At 51.7% G+C, this 17,795-nt stretch overlaps 1 protein-coding gene across 1 annotated transcript in view; it reads left to right on the top strand.

Annotated features, from left to right (window-relative positions):
• Positions 1-17,795, top strand: part of LOC149427609 (1-phosphatidylinositol 4,5-bisphosphate phosphodiesterase gamma-2-like) — a 48,068-nt gene that overhangs the window by 16,952 nt on the left and 13,321 nt on the right. Inside the window, exons 10-14 of the mRNA XM_089667857.1 lie at positions 694-760; positions 3,428-3,585; positions 7,827-7,929; positions 13,975-14,184; positions 16,050-16,189. Coding sequence (XP_089523983.1) covers positions 694-760; positions 3,428-3,585; positions 7,827-7,929; positions 13,975-14,184; positions 16,050-16,189 — 678 coding nt within the window. The remainder of the gene's footprint in view (positions 1-693; positions 761-3,427; positions 3,586-7,826; positions 7,930-13,974; positions 14,185-16,049; positions 16,190-17,795) is intronic.

Raw genomic sequence — 17,795 nt, 5'->3', positions numbered from 1 at the left:
GATCAGGGCGATTCTTCCGGGACAGATCAGGGCGATTCTTCCGGGACGGATCAGAGCGATTCTTCAATTTTCCTTAAAATCGGTTTTCAGGCGGCATGTCGAGTGTCAGGAAATGAGAAGAGATTGTATTTGCTACAATGGAATGTGTCCTTTAATGCCGGCCATACACGGGTCGAATTCTGAATGAATTTTCTTTAGAAAATCAGAAATTTTGTGCGTTTTGTAATCCAATGGCGCCACCATTAAATTCAAAATTCGACCAACCGAGCCTTTCATGTCTCCTCGTGTTGCTACAGAAAAGAATTTTTGTGGCCAGGAATTTTCTTTTCTTCCAGCTCACGGCTCATTTCTATCTCAATTCCGTTTCTCGCACGATTCTCCCACCATTGATTAGAAATTCGTTAGTTTTTGAGAAAATTTCCAACACGCCCGACCACTCAAATTCGATGGTCGTTGGAAAGTCGGCCGTTGGTGTGACCCCACTAATGGTGCGAAATTCGAATGAAAATTCTTAGAAAAGGTATTGAAAGAAAATCCTTTCGGAATTGGACCCGTGTGTGGCCGGCTGTAGTCTGGCGTGTATTGTGTGGTCTGTGGTGTCAGGAGGGGTTCTGCCGGGCTGGTGGTGGTCGGGGTGTCATCTGCCACCAAATTCCTATGCCAAGACCACTGAGAGATTTTCCTGTTTGGCAGATTGTTGAGGACAGTCCCCTGGGATCCATGTGCCGAGGAATCCTGGATCTGGGCACCTATGACATCAGTAAGTACCAGCGCCGCCCTCCTGGTGATAGCCGGACACTTGTCTCTGCTTCTTCACCTTGTCACCCCTTGTCTCCGCCCCCTACCCACCTCCCAGGACCACCCCTTGGTTCCACCCCCTACCCACCTCCAGGGACCTTCCCTTGGTTCCACCCCCTACCCACCTCTGAGCACCGTCCCCTGGTTCCACCCCCTACCCACCTCCGAGCACCGTCCCTTGGTTCCACCCCCTACCCACCTCTGAGGACGTCCCTTGGTTTCACCCCCTACCCATCTCCGAGCACCTTCCCTTGGTTCCACCCCCTACCCACCTCCGAGCACCGTCCCTTGGTTTCACCCCCTACCCATCTCCGAGCACCTTCCCTTGGTTCCACCCCTACCCACCTCCGAGCACCGTCCCTTGGTTCCACCCTCTACCCACCTCCGAGCACCGTCCCTTGGTTCCACCCTCTACCCACCTCCGAGCACCGTCCCTTGGTTCCACCCTCTACCCACCTCCGAGCACCGTCCCTTGGTTCCTCCCCCTACCCACCTCCGAGCACCGTCCCTTGGTTCCACCCCCTACCCACCTCCGAGCACCGTCCCTTGGTTCCACCCCCTACCCACCTCCGAGCACCGTCCCTTGGTTCCACCCCCTACCCACCTCCGAGCACCGTCCCTTGGTTTCACCCCCTACCCACCTCCGAGCACGTCCCTTGGCTTCACCCCCTACCCACCTCCGAGCACCGTCCCTTGGTTCCACCCCCTACCCACCTCCGAGCACCGTCCCTTGGTTCCTCCCCCTACCCACCTCCGAGCACCGACCCTTGGTTCCACCCCCTACCCACCTCCGAGCACCGTCCCTTGGTTCCACCCCCTACCCACCTCCGAGCACCGTCCCTTGGTTCCACCCCCTACCCACCTCCGAGCACCGTCCCTTGGTTCCACCCCCTACCCACCTCCGAGCACCGTCCCTTGGTTCCACCCCCTACCCACCTCTGAGCACCGTCCCTTGGTTTCACCCCCTACCCACCTCCGAGCACGTCCCTTGGCTTCACCCCCTACCCACCTCCGAGCACGTCCCTTGGTTCCACCCCCTACCCACCTCCGAGCACCGTCCCTTGGTTCCACCCCCTACCCACCTCTAAGCATGTCCCTTGGTTCCACCCCCTACCCACCTCCGAGGACCATCCCATCATCAGTGGACCCTCCCCCAATGACAATATATCCCCCAGCACACCCCAGCACCCTTGCCATTAAATGCGTTCAGTGTTGGAGGTGCAGGAAGTGCGTTTCTGCTGCAAAAAAAGCCACAGATAGATAAAAGGATGAAGACATCGGGCCTCATCCACACAGAACAGCAAAAATGCTCTGCCATGTAAAATCGTGCCGTTTGTGTGCAAATTCTGAAGACTTTATTGTGACTTGTGAAGATTTTCAACGATTTGTTGCAATAATGCACAACACGCAATGATGCGCAATAACATGGAAGCACACAGTAACGCACTAACATGCAATAACGTTCAAACGCACAAAAACACACAACACGCAATGACGCACAGTAACATGCAACACTCCTGCCCGCGCCCCCCCCCCCCCATCCTATCCATCACTACTAACAACACCACCATCAATCCCGCCCAGCAAGCCAAAGTCCTTGGGGTCATTCTGGACTCTAACCTCTCCTTCCAACCTCATGTCAAATCACTGACAAACACATGCAGGCTCCACCTCCGCAATATCGCCAAAATACGCACCTTCCTTACCCCAGACACCGCTAAACTACTTGTGCACTCCCTGATTATCTCACGCCTGGACTACTGCAACTCCCTCCTCACCGGCCTACCCCAGTGCAGGCTCTCCCCGCTTCAGACCATCCTGAACTCAGCTGCCAGACTCATCCACCTCACCACCCGCTCCACCTCTGCCACCCCCCTCTGCCTCTCCCTCCACTGGCTCCCTATCGCCCAACGCATCAAATTCAAATTGCTCACTCTGACCTACAAAGCCATTCACAACACTGCCCCTAACTACCTCACCGACCTGATTCCCAAGTACCACCCTACCCGTACCCTTCGCTCTTCACAGGACCTCCTTCTATCTTGCTCCCTGGTCTCCTCCTCACACGCACGTCTGCAAGACTTCTCCAGGTCCTCCCCCATCCTCTGGAACTCACTACCCCAATCCATCAGACTGTCACCTTCCCTCCTCACCTTCAGGCGCTCCCTGAAAACCCACCTCTTCAGGGAAGCCTACCCCACCCTCACCTAACTGCTGCTCTCCTTCATTCCTCCTACCACTCCATCCCCCACAGCCACTTCCTCCTGTACTACTACCCCCTCCCTCCCAGATTGTAAGCTCGAAAGAGTAGGGCCCTCTTACCCCTCGTGTGCTGTTCGTAGCTGCTGTAATGTTTCATGTATTGTCCCCCCCTCTATTGTACAGCGCTGAGCAAACCCTTTGGCGCTATATAAACTCAATGTAATGTAATAATGTAATGTAACACGAAATGACACAATAACACACATGCAGAGCGTGGCTTTAGCCGTGTTTTCAGCTGCATGTTCCTCCCCTGGATACCTTCACCGTCCCGTGTGGGCGGGGCCTGACCAATGTACTCGATTTAGGAAGCTTTTGCAATTCGGATGCCGATCAGGAAAATAAATCTCTTTTTTTTGCTCGTCCGCAGAGAAGCTTCCGCATGGGAAGAACAACAAAATGTTCGTCTTGTCGCTGGAGTCCCGGAACCCCGAGGAGCCGTCTGTGGATTTTGCAACCGACAAAGTGGAGGAATTGTTTGAATGGTATAAAAACATCAACCACATTGTGCACCAGAAGGGGGCGCAGGTGAGTGCTGGACGGCTGGTGGGAGCTGATTGGAAGGGATGTTTACTGGCCGACTCGACCTGCGGGTTGTTCGTCTTCCTGACGGGACTGGGGGGGGGGGGGGGCACACAACATGACAATGCCAGCAGATACATATAATCCCCATAATGTGTATATTATATGTATTTCCTTTGATCACGTTTGATCATCAGCTCCATCTAGTGGACATAATGCGATATGTTCCTGAAATATCTCAATCAGGCGAGTAGCACATTATGGCCAGTAGATGGGGCTGATGATCATTGGGAATACACGTATTACACACATTATGGGGATTACACACAGCGGCTGCATAAACGGTGAGGCATTTGCACAGCAATTTTTTAAATAAATCGATCCCATGAACCTAGGACGGGTGTCGGCAACCCGCGGCTCCGGAGCCGCATGCGGCTCTTTTTCATCTTTCCTGCGGCTCCGGAGCACACTGCCCACCAGGTGACAGGCAATAGGGTCGGCAAGCCGCGGCTCTTTTAATGCAGCTCTTCTATGTGCCGGGCACCCGCTCCCCTCCCTCCTCCAAACATTGGCTGTCAGGATGTAGGCGGGGCAGCGTGACGAACTCCTCTCCTCTCACAGTCCGCCCTGAAGACCAGAACGGCGCGGGAACACAGCTAGAGGAACGCGCGGAGCAAAGGTAAGTGAATTGACACAGGGGGGATGAATTACTATAGGGGGGATGAATTACTATGGGGGATGAATTACTATATGGGGGATGAATTACTATATGGGGGATGTATTACTATATGGGGGATGAATGACTATAGGGGGGATGAATTACTATAGGGGGGATGAATGACTATAGGGGGGATGAATTACTATATGGGGGATGTATTACTATATGGGGGATGAATGACTATAGGGGGGATGAATTACTATAGGGGGGATGTATTACTATATGGGGGATGAATGACTATAGGGGGGATGAATTACTATAGGGGGGATGAATTACTATAGGGGGGATGAATTACTATGGGGGATGAATTACTATAGGGGGGATGAATTACTATGGGGGATGAATTACTATATGGGGGATGAATTACTATATGGGGGATGAATTACTATATGGGGGATGTATTACTATATGGGGGATGTATTACTATATGGGGGATGAATTACTATATGGGGGATGAATTACTATAGGGGGGATGAAATACTATGGGGGATGAATTACTATATGGGGGATGAATTACTATGGGGGATGAATTACTATAGGGGGGATGTATTACTATATGGGGGATGTATTACTATATGGGGGATGAATTACTATATGGGGGATGAATTACTATAGGGGGGATGAAATACTATAGGGGGGATGAAATACTATAGGGGGGATGAATTACTATATGGGGGATGAATTACTATATGGGGGATGTATTACTATATGGGGGATGTATTACTATATGGGGGATGAATTACTATATGGGGGATGAATTACTATAGGGGGGATGAAATACTATAGGGGGGATGAATTACTATATGGGGGATGAATTACTATATGGGGGATGTATTACTATATGGGGGATGAATTACTATATGGGGGATGAATTACTATATGGGGGATGAATTACTATGGGGGATGAATTAATTACTATATGGGGGATGAATTACTATGGGGGATGAATTACTATATGGGGGATGAATTACTATATGGGGGATGAATTACTATAGGGGATGAATTACTATATGGGGGATGAATTACTATATGGGGGATGAATTACTATATGGGGGATGAATTACTATGGGGGATGAATTACTATGGGGGATGAATTACTATAGGGGGGATGAATTACTATAGGGGGGATGAATTACTATATGGGGGATGAAGTACTATATGGGGGATGAATTACTATGGGGGATGAATTACTATGGGGGGATGAATTACTATATGGGGGATGAATTACTATGGGGGATGAATTACTATATGGGGGATGAATTACTATGGGGGATGAATTACTATATGGGGGATGAATTACTATATGGGGGATGTATTTTCAGTTTTAAAAATGTTTCTCTCAAAATAAATTTCAATCGTGGTTTTGGCGAGATTTGGCTCAGTTGAAAAAAAAGGTTGCCCACCACTGACCTAAGGCTATGATTGTGATTATGATGATACACTGTGGCCCTGGTTAACCCTTTGCTTACTGGGCCCTTAAACCCCCTTCATGACCAGAGCGCTTTTCGCAATATATGCAGTGTCGGATTTGTTTTAAATGTTGCAATGGTTTTGCGGCTCCCAGTCTTTTTTTCCCTCTCGGAAACGGGTCCAAGTGGCTCTTTATGTCTTAAAGGTTGCAGACCCCTGACCTAGGAGGTCACATGACAGGCTGACAACACTGCCACCTATTGCAAGGGATGGGTATAGAGTTGTCTTTTGTCAAAGAGTAGGTGCCGCTACTCCCCCTTCTGAGTCCCCCCCGTCTCCGCCCCCTACCCGCCTATGGGTATTGTTCCTTGGTCCCACCCTCCACCCACCTCCTAATCCTGCCCCTTTTTACAGAACAGAACCATTTTGTGGAGTAATTTGCATGGAATGTGTTAACGATAACAGTAAAATATTCCCTGCAGCCAGCTTTAATAGCCCCCCAGCAACAATAGATCCTCCCAGTAATGGTAACCCCCCCCCCAACAGCAACAATAGATCCTACCACCAATGGTAACCCCCCAACAGCAACAATAGACCCACCCAGTAATGATAGACCCCTGCTAGCAGCAATAGATCCCCCAGTAATGATAGACCCCTGCTAGCAGCAATAGATTCCTTAGTAATGATAGACCCCCACCAGCAACAATAGATCCCCCAGTAATGATAGACCCCACCAGCAACAATAGATCCCCCAGTAATGATAGACCCCACCAGCAACAAAAGATCCCCCAGTAATGATAGAACCCCCTTGTTGATAGGGTCTCTTCCCCACAGCCCTGGGCAGTGGTTGTGGGGGTCTGCGGGCTGGGGGCTTATCAGAATCTGGAATCCCCCAAATCCCAGCCCCCCCCCAATGTGAATGAATATACCCCTACTCATTCACCAAAAAGGTTTAAAAAATTATAACAAAGAGGTAAGTCTTTTATTAAAAGAAAAAGAAAAAAATACCGCCACCTCCCAGAAGTAAATCTAGCGTCCACTGCAGTAAACGCTACTGCTGACCTGAAAAAAAAAAAAAAACAACAGGTCTTCACTTGTCGCCTGCCTCCCAGCGTCTGACACCTCTGGTTCCCCTACGGGTAAAAAAAAACTAACAGTTTTCGATAAGCCATTTATTTAACAAAAAAATGCCCCCCCCCCCAGAAGTAAATCCAGCGTCAATTGCGATGCACACCACCAGTGACCTGAAAAACAAAACATGTCCGCACTCATCGCTTGCCTCCTGGCGTCTGACATCCCCAGTTTTAAAAAAAAAAACCAGACCGTTTTCAATAAGTCCTTTATTTTTTTAAAAATGGCTCCACCCCCCAGAAGTAAATCCAGCGTCCATTTCGGTGAACACCACCGCCGACATGAAAAAAAAAGGTCCGCCCTCATTGCTTCCCTCCCCGTGTGTGACACCTCCGGTTCCCACCGACAGTGCATAAACAAAGGGGCATGGTGGCCGCCACTATATTTACCATCAGCACTGGGTACCAGAGCTGTCAGTTGGTGGGTGCCTAGCGACACCAAATAAACAAAGGGGCAGGGCCACCCATGTTTTTTTTTTTACTGTCGGTTGGAACTGGAGAATGTCATTTGCCGGGAGGCAAGTGGCGAGTGCAGACCTGTTTTTTTTTTTCTTTTTTTTTTAACACTGTAATGTTCGGCTTGTGTTCCCCTTTAACCCAGATTTCAGTTTACATCTAGCCGTCCTTTCATTAATAACCTTGAAATTTGGTGTCACTAAAAGTCCCAGCATGCTTTGCCAGCTGACGTAACAAGGATACAGAACATGTTCTAATTTCCAGCATTCTTGTTAATCCTCCGTAGTTTACTAGACATCCACGTGTGATCTCTTGGTGTTCCCAGCAGGATCTGATAACCCCGGAGGTGCCACCATCCTTCTTCCACCAAACGAGAGGAAGATGGGAGCCCCCCCCCAATGATACATTGTTTCATCATCGTTCACTTCTAACATTAAGTTCTTTTATATCTAATTAGCGAATTAAGCGATGATAAATTTCCTCCAACGTGTCCCATATATGTCATCATTTGTCTCATGTGATCCTCCCTCCAGGACTTCTTCATCAAGACGTGGGAGAAGAATCAGGTCATTGCCAGAGAGCTGTCCGACCTTGTGATCTACTGCAAGCCGACCAGTGAAGGCAAAGACAACCTAGGTAAGGCTTCCCCGGACCCCGCATTCACTATATCCGCTCTCCCCGGACCCCGCATTCACTATATCCGCTCTCCCCGGACCCCGTATTCACTATATCTGCTCTCTCCGGACCCTGCATTCACTATATCCGCTCTCCCCAGACCCCGCATTCATTATATCCGCTCTCCCCGGACCCCGCATTCACTATATCTGCTCCCTCCGGATCCCGCATTCACTATATCCACCCTCCCCGGACCCTGCATTCACTATATCCGCTCTCCCCGGACCCCGCATTCACTATATCTGCTCTCCCCGGACCCCGCATTCATTATATCCGCTCTCCCCGGACCCCGCATTCACTATATCTGCTCCCTCCGGACCCCGCATTCACTATATCCACCCTCCCCGGACCCTGCATTCACTATATCCGCTCTCCCCGGACCCCGCATTCACTATATCCGCTCTCCCCGGACCCCGCATTCATTATATCCACCCTCCCCGGACCCTGCATTCACTATATCCGCTCTCCCCGGACCCCGAATTCAGTATATCCGCTCTCCTCGGACCCCGCATTCACTATATCTGGTTTCCCCGGACCCCACATTCACTATATCCGCTCTCCCCGGACCACGCATTCACTATATCCGCTCTCCCCGGACCCCGCATTCACTATATCCACTCTTCCCGGACCCCGCATTCACTATATCCGCTTTCCCCTGACCCCGCATTCACTATATCCGCTCTCCCCGGACCCCGCATTCACTATATCCGCTCCCCCCGGACAATGCATTCACTATATCAGCTCTCCCCGGACCCAGCATTCACTATATCCGCTCTCCCCGGACCCCGCATTCACTATATCCGCTCTCCCCGGACCCCGCATTCACTATATCCGCTCTCCCCGGACCCCGCATTGACTATATCCGCTCTCCCCGGACCCCGCATTCACTATATCCGCTCTCCCCGGACCCCGCATTCACTATATCCGCTCTCCCCGGACCCCGCATTCACTGTATCTGCTCTCCCCGGACCCCGCATTCACTATATCCGCTCTCCCCGGACCCCGCATTCACTATATCTGCTCTCCCCGGACCCCGCATTCACTATATCCGCTCTCCCCGGACTCCGCATTCACTATATCCGCTCTCCCCGGACCCCGCATTCACTATATCTGCTCTCCCCGGACCCCGCATTCACTATATCCTCTCTCCCCGGACCCCACATTCGCTATATCCTCTCTCCCCGGACCCCGCATTCACTATATCCTCTCTCCCCGGACACCGCGTTCACTATATCCGCTCTCCCCAGACCCCGCATTCACTATATCCGCTCTCCCCGGACCCCGCATTCATTATATCCGCTCTCCCCAGACCCCGAATTGACTATATCCGCTCTCCCCGGACCCCGCATTCACTATATCCGCTCTCCCCGGACCCCGCATTCACTATATCCGCTCTCCCCGGACCCCGCATTCACTATATCCACTCTTCCCGGACCCCGCATTCACTATATCCGCTTTCCCCGGACCCCGCATTCACTATATCCGCTCCCCCCGGACAATGCATTCACTATATCAGCTCTCCCCGGACCCCGCATTCACTATATCCGCTCTCCCCGGACCCCGCATTCACTATATCCGCTCCCCCCGGACAATGCATTCACTATATCCGCTCTCCCCGGACCCCGCATTCACTATATCCGCTCTCCCCGGACCCCGCATTCACTGTATCTGCTCTCCCCGGACCCCGCATTCACTATATCCGCTCTCCCCGGACCCCGCATTCACTATATCCGCTCTCCCCGGACCCCGCATTCACTATATCCGCTCTCCCCGGACCCCGCATTCACTATATCCGCTCTCCCCGGACCCTGCATTCACTATATCCGCTCTCCCCGGACCCCGCATTCACTATATCCGCTCTCCCCGGACCCCGCATTCACTATATCTGCTCTCCCCGGACCCCGCATTCACTATATCCTCTCTCCCCGGACCCCACATTCACTATATCCTCTCTCCCCGGACCCCGCATTCACTATATCCTCTCTCCCCGGACCCCGCATTCACTATATCCTCTCTCCCCGGACCCCGCATTCACTATATCCTCTCTCCCCGGACCCCGCATTCACTATATCCTCTCTCCCCGGACCCCACATTCGCTATATCCTCTCTCCCCGGACCCCGCATTCACTATATCCGCTCTCCCCAGACCCCGCATTCACTATATCCTCTCTCCCCGGACACCGCATTCACTATATCCGCTCTCCCCGGACCCCGCATTCACTATATCCTCTCTCCCCGGACCCCGCATTGACTATATCCGCTCTCCCCGGACCCCGCATTCACTATATCCGCTCTCCCCGGACCCCGCATTCACTATATCCGCTCTCCCCGGACCCCGCATTCACTATATCCGCTCTCCCCGGACCCCGCATTCACTATATCCGCTCTCCCCGGACCCCGCATTCACTATATCCGCTCTCCCCGGACCCCGCATTCACTATATCCTCTCTCCCCGGACCCCGCATTCACTATATCCGCTCTCCCCGGACCCCGCATTTGGAAATCATGAGACATCCGCATAATGAGAAATTCACCCAAATTCGAATTGACAAAAGTATAAAACAAGACAAGAGAATGGCTTCTCTTACTGATGGTGACTCGATGGTTACGAGGAGCGATCTGCGGCTGTCAGGGACTCGCCTTTGTAAAGGACGCCGGATGAAGGATCGCGGCTTTAAATGTTTCTGGAGAGGAAGGTATTTCTCGGTGACAATGTGATGGAATTTGTTTCCCTCCCGATACAAATATATTCTGCTTCGCCTCCACCAGCCGAACCCAATTAAAATAACTCATTTAATTCTGCAATTATTGTAAGCGTCGGCTAATGAGGGATCTGGGGGATGGTAATTAATAAAGTTCACGTAGGAACAGATGAAGGTGACTGGTACCTGAAGGTGTACGTGACATTGGTTGGGGGCGTCCGCTCCTCCTACACCGGAAACCATCACTAATATACAATACGGACATTTATCAAAAATATTCCCCAAACGGATATTCATTTTAACTTGAAAAGCCGGACACCGAGCAGATATTAACCACTTCCTGTCCGGGACATTTAAAAAAAAATTTTCACACACATTTTAAATTCAGAATTTTGTTAAATTTATTTTCATCATTGCCAAAAACGACTGAGAACCCCAAAGAACCCCTTTTTCTGTAAGCAGATTCCCTGAAGAATAAAATGGTGGCCCTTGCAATTTTTTTAATGTCATGTGAAATTTTTGCAGCCGTTTATAAAAGCAAAAAGCAAAAATAAAATCCCCCGATGACGTCATTTATGACGAAACGCTTAGGGTGGATCGGTACGCCGTGACGTCACCCCGCATGACATGAACTTTTGTCAGACAGGAAGTGTGTCTTTGTGTCTCCATTGGTTGGGGGCGTCCGCTCCTCCTACACCAGAAACCATCACTAATAAACAGTACAGACATTTATCAAAAATATTCCCCAAACGGATATTCATTTTAACTTGAAAAGCCGAAGACCAAGCAGATATTAACCACTTCCTGTCTGGGACATTTTTTAAAAAATTTTCACACACATTTTAAATTCAGAATTTTGCCAAATTTATTTTCATAATTGCTAAAAATTAATTAGAACCCCCAAAACATTATACTTTTTCTGTAAGCAGATTCCCTGGAGAATAAAATGGTGGCCGTTGCAATTTTTGTCACGTGAAATTTATCAAACAAAGAAAAAAAAATGTCATTTATGACGAAACACTTAGGGTGGAGCGGTACGCCGCGACGTCACCCCGCATGACCAGAACTTTTGTGAGGCAGGAAGTGTGTCTCCAATGGTTTGAGGCTTCCTCTCCTCCTACACTGGAAACCATCACTAATAAACAGTACGGACATTTATCAAAAATATTCCCTAGAAAATAAAATGGTGGCCGTTGCAATTTTTTTTAATGAAATTTGTACAGCCGCCTATCAAACAGAAAAAAGCAAAAAAAAAAGGCCTCCTATGAAACGCTTAGGGCGGAGCAGAACGTCGTGACGTCACCACGCTCGACTGGGAATTACATCAGACCAAAAGTGTGTCTCCGTTGTCTCTGGAATGAGATTTTTTATTAACTTTCATTGAATAGATTTTTAATGCGGTGTCACACTATTGGCTTTTCTTTTTATGCGCATATTGGATTGGATGGTGTCAAGGCTGCTTGATGGGGGGGGGGGGGCACGGTGTAGCCAAAAGCACTAACTGGATCAGGAGGGCACAATACTGGGATCAGGAGGGCACAGTACAGGGGGTGTCAGGTGGGCAAATTACTGGGATCAGGAGGGCACATTACTGGGATCAGGAGGGCACAATACAGGGGGATCAGGAGGGCACAGTACAGGGGGAGTCAGGAGGGCAAAATACTGGGATCAGGAGGGCACAATACAGGGGGAGTCAGGTGGGCAAATTTCTGGGATCAGGAGGGCACATTACTGGAATCAGGAGGGCACAATACTGGGATCAGGAGGGCACAGTACAGGGGGAGTCAGGAGGGCACAATACTGGGATCAGGAGGGCACAGTACAGGGATCAGGAGGGCACAATACAGGGGGAGTCAGGGTGGCACAGTAAAGGGGAAGTCAGGAGGGCACAATACTGGGATCAGGAGGGCACAGTACAGGGGGAGTCAGGAGGACACAATACTGGGATCAGGAGGGCACAGTACAGGGATCAGGAGGGCACAGTACAGGGATCAGGAGGGCACAGTACAGGGGGAGTCAGGTGGGCACAGTACTGGGATCAGGAGGGCACAATACTGGGATCAGGAGGGCACAATACTGGGATCAGGTGGGCACAGTACAGGGATCAGGAGGGCACAGTACTGGGATCAGGAGGGCACAGTACTGGGATCAGGAGGGCACAATACAGGGGGAGTCAGGAGGGCACAGAACAGGGGGAGTCAGGAGGGCACAATACTGGGATCAGGAGGGCACAATACTGGGATCAGGAGGGCACAATACTGGGAACAGGAGGGCACAGTATAGGGGGAGTCAGGAGGGCACAGTACAGGGGGAGTCAGGAAGGCACAATACTGGGATCAGGAGGGCACAATACAGGGGGAGTCAGGAGGGCACAATACAGGGATCAGGAGGGCACAGTACAGGGATCAGGAGGGCACAATACAGGGATCAGGAGGGCACAGTACAGGGATCAGGAGGGCACAGTACAGGGGGAGTCAGGAGGGCACAATACAGGGATCAGGAGGGCACAGTACAGGGATCAGGAGGGCACAATACAGGGATCAGGAGGGCACAGTACAGGGATCAGGAGGGCACAGTACAGGGGGAGTCAGGAGGGCACAATACAGGGATCAGGAGGGCACAGTACAGGGATCAGGAGGGCACAATACAGGGATCAGGAGGGCACAGTACAGGTTCTTGGATGCTGCTCAGACCATCCTGGGACAGTTTAGTAAAAAGTGTGACTGTCCCTACAAATCCGGGACAGTTAGAAAGTATGATGTAATACAAGATTATCATGGGGCCCCCAATGCACCTGGGGTGCCTGAGCAGTGCCCAGGAGTGCCCATGCATTAAGCCAGCTCTAAAGCTGAGAGCAGCTTAGACAGGAGACTGTAGCAGACCAGTCATGCCTATGGGGGGTCCCTGCTGGGGCAAAGAGAAGAGGGAAGTAATACAGTCTACTTTGCAACCCTAAGGACTTGATGAGCATTTAACTGTTGCCATGTGGGGGCCCCACTACAGAGGGGGGGCACTACAGAGGGAGGGGCACTACAGAAGAAGGGGGGCCCCACTACAGAGGGTGGCGGCACTACAGAGGGGAGGTCCCCACTACAGAGGGTGTTTGTCTTGTGGCTGGAGTTGGGCTCCAACACAAGAGTATGGCTCTCCAATGTAGCCATGTGACCAGAATTGTATTGGACTGCAAATAACTGTCACTTTCCATCAGTGAAGTATTCCCATCCTGGTGCGTTCTCTTTGGAATTGAACCCGAAGACAGTTGAACGCCTAATTATATGACCGACCCATTTGATTCTATATGCAGAGAGGCCGGACTTCCGAGAAATCCGATCGTTTGTGGAGAACAAATTGGAGAGCCTTTCTAGGACGAAGCCGGTTGACCTGCTGAAATATAATCGTAGGGCGCTCACTCGCGTCTATCCCAAGGGACCGCGGGTGGACTCCTCCAACTACGATCCGCTGCGACTCTGGCTGTGCGGTGTCCAGATGGTGGCTCTGAACTACCAGACACCAGGTAAGCGTTTTCTATGAAATAAATTCCTATCTACCTGACCTGCCTTTGCTTTAATAAAGTGCTGCACTTAGATGGTGGCGCCCCCTGTCTTGTTACTCTCTTGCAGTTTCCACAACTATCACACCTTCCCATCCTGTTCAATCAACATCCGCCTTGACAGGAGGGTATTTAAAATTTGTGCTGCCCTAGGCAACACAAAAAATCTGTCACCCCCCTGCCATCCCCCACCTGCAACCCCCCCCCCACACACACACCGGCCCCCGTGACCCCCCCCCCCAGCATTCCTGGAGAGGGCCTCACCATTGCAGCGACTCCCTTCCCAAAGTCTTACAGCTGCTCCCACGGCTCCCCTCACTCCGCTCTGCTGCCTAGAACCAGCATCCCTTTTTCCGGGGGCAGTGCACCCCTCACTCCACCACCCAGGAGAACCAGCGTCCCTTCTTCCGGGGGCAGTGCACCCCACACTCCACTCCACCACCCAGGAGAACCAGCCTCTCCTCTTTCTGGGGGCAGTGCACCCCTCACTCTGCTCCGCCATCCAGGAGAACCAGCATCCCTTCTTCCGGGGGCAGTGCACCCCTCACTCCACTCTGCCACCCAGGAGAACCAGCGTCCCTTCTTCCGGGGGCAGTGCACCCCACACTCCACTCCACCACCCAGGAGAACCAGCGTCCCTTCTTCCGGGGGACAGCGCTCCCCTCACTCCACTCTGCCACCCAGGAGAACCAGCCTCTCCTCTTTCTGGGGGCAGTGCACCCCTCACTCTGCTCCGCCATCCAGGAGAACCAGCGTCCCTTCTTCCGGGGGCAGTGCTCCCCTCACTCCACTCCACCACCCAGGAGAACCAGCCTCTCCTCTTTCTGGGGGCAGTGCACCCCTCACTCTGCTCCGCCATCCAGGAGAACCAGCGTCCCTTCTTCCGGGGGCAGTGCTCCCCTCACTCCACTCCACCACCCAGGAGAACCAGCATCCCTTCTTCCGGGGGCAGTGCACCCCTCACTCCACTCTGCCACCCAGGAGAACCAGCCTCTCCTCTTTCTGGGGGCAGTGCACCCCTCACTCTGCTCCGCCATCCAGGAGAACCAGCATCCCTTCTTCCGGGGGGCAGCGCTCCCCTCACTCCGCTCCGCCCTCCAGGGGAACCAGCATCCTTCTTCTGGGGGGCAGCACTCCCCTCAATCTGCTCTGCTGCCCAGGAGAACCAGCATTCTTTCTTCCTGGGGGGCAGCGCTCCCCTCACTCCGCTCTGCCGCCCAGGAGAACCAGCGTCCCTTCTTCTGGGGGGCAATGATCCCCTCAATCCGCTCTGCCACCCAGGAGAACCAGCGTCCCTTCTTCCGCCCCCCTGAAAAATGCCGCAAATACGCCCCTTGACACATTCCAAGCTGTTTCGATGAAGGCATCGGTCACACCAAATCCGACTCTGAAATCGTGCGACTTCACTTGAATTCAGAGTCGGATGTCAGTCCAACTTCAGGTGCGACTTAGAAGACATCTGTGCGACTTCACACCTGAACTTGCAAAAAATAATGCATGAAGTACTTTCAAAATTGGAGTCGGGATTGCACCGACATGACTGCTTCCATTGCGGCCAATTGGGTGCGACTTGTAAGATGTGAAACGATCAAATCGCATGACAAGTCGCACCGGTGTGACCGGGGACTAAGGAGTCTGAGCTACCTGTGCGGATATAAATGGTGGGGGGGGGGGGGGGGTTCCTGACACTCATTAGAACAGGAGGAGCGTCTTGGAGAAGCTACAAAATGTTACAGAAGTCCAGTTGAATGCGACTAATCGCCTCATTCTGTTTCGCAGAAACTTTTGCAACCCCATAATAATATGTCCGTTTGTTGTTGTTGTCACAGACCGGTACATGCAGATAAACCAAGCCTTGTTCTCCTTCAATGGGCGCTGCGGGTACATCTTGCAGCCGGAGTGTATGAGGCAGGATTCCTTTGACCCGAGTGACTCCCGGAGGATTGGACAGATGGTGCTGACCATTAAGGTAGGTGACGGTGGGTGCGTCCAGGCTGGAATAAAGGATCACGTGACTTTTTGGTTTCAGATGTCGCCGTCTGTAACACGTGTGGCTAAAAATGTAGAAACGTTTATTAAAAAATAAATAAAGTGGCATCATTCACCAACCTGGCTTTGTTTATGAACAAAGCCATGTGACCACCTTGTCATTGCTGATCACATGACGTTAGAAAAAAAAAAAGCAACTTTTTTTTCTAAGTGGTTATAAATGCATTCTGTGCATGAAGGAAAAAAAAAAAACACCTTCAGACCCGGTTCACACCAATGCGGTGGGGGAAACGCTGCGAAACCTGTGCGTTCTCAGCACCGCATTGCAATCGCATCGTGTTCATGCGGTCTGGTGCGGGTGTCAACGATAAATTAAGGACACCCCGAAACAGATTGTAAAAAGCGATGCGATTGCCAGAAATCGCATCGCATGGTTGAGAACACCCATGCGATGCGATTCAGGCACGGATTTAAAAAAGGGTCCTGCACAGGGGCGGACTGACCATTCGAGGACTCGGGCACTGCCCAAGGGCCCGGGGTCAGTAGGGGGCCCCATGAAATGCCCCTGGTACCTTTTTTTTATAGGCTTTTTTGGGTGTGCTTTGAGTGTGGGCAATGACACAGGGGCCCCATGATCCCCTATTGCCTGGGGGCCCCATGAGTTGTCAGTCCGCCCCTGTGCCTGCACCTTTTTGGTGCGGATGCAATGCGACTTGAGCCATACAAAATGTACGGATCAAATCGCACCGCACTGATGTTTGCATGTAATGCGGTGCAATTCCTGTGCAAATTACAATCAGTGTCCCGCACCACATAGGGTGACCCTGGGCTCAGTGAGTAGCTACCCCCCCAGCCCCTCCCCCCCTTATACTTACCTGAGCCCGGTCTTCAGGGCTTTTTTTCTCAAAAAGTAGGTGCAGGAACCGCCCCCCCTTCTGAGTCACTATGTCTCCACACCCCCCCACTCAATTTCCATTTTTGGTGAATAATTGGTATGGAATTTGCTAATGATATCAAGAAAAGCAAAAAAAATAGATCCCCTACAGTGAGCAACAATAGCCCCCGCCCCCAGCAACAACAACTCCCTCCCCAGCTGCAATAGATTCCTCCAGCAACAGTGGACCCCCAAAACAAAATGCTACCGCAGCAAAAATAGACCCCCAGTAGGTACAACAGATCTCCCAGCAACCAGCATCAATGGACTCTCCAGCAGCCAGCAACAATAGACAATATACCGCCCCTCCCCTTAGCAGTAGATCCCTTCCAGCAACAATTGAACCCCATCAACAATAGATCCCCCACCAGCAACAATAGATCCCCCACCAGCAACAATAGACCACCACACAAAAATAATCACCTCAGTGACAATAGATCCCCCAGCAGCCAGCAACAATAGATCCTACAGCACCCCTTGCCATTACACACATTCAGTGCTGGAGGTGCCGGAACTGCGTTGGTCTATTTCTCCCGCTGCTGTCAATCACAGCCAATGAGGAGGGAGCCGGGGACGGGCAAAAAGAGGCAGCTTGGAAGCACTCGGCGGGAGGAGGGGCCAGAAAGCCATCGGGGGACCCCAGAAGAGGAGG

The sequence above is a fragment of the Staurois parvus genome, unplaced genomic scaffold (genome assembly GCF_062004578.1).
Source record: "Staurois parvus isolate SC_StPar_1 unplaced genomic scaffold, SC_StPar_1.0 ptg003626l, whole genome shotgun sequence".
In the NCBI taxonomy this organism is placed as follows: Eukaryota; Metazoa; Chordata; class Amphibia; order Anura; family Ranidae; genus Staurois; species Staurois parvus.
The sequence above is the reverse complement of the archived record's forward strand: the minus strand, read 5'-3'. Positions and strand labels throughout refer to the sequence as shown.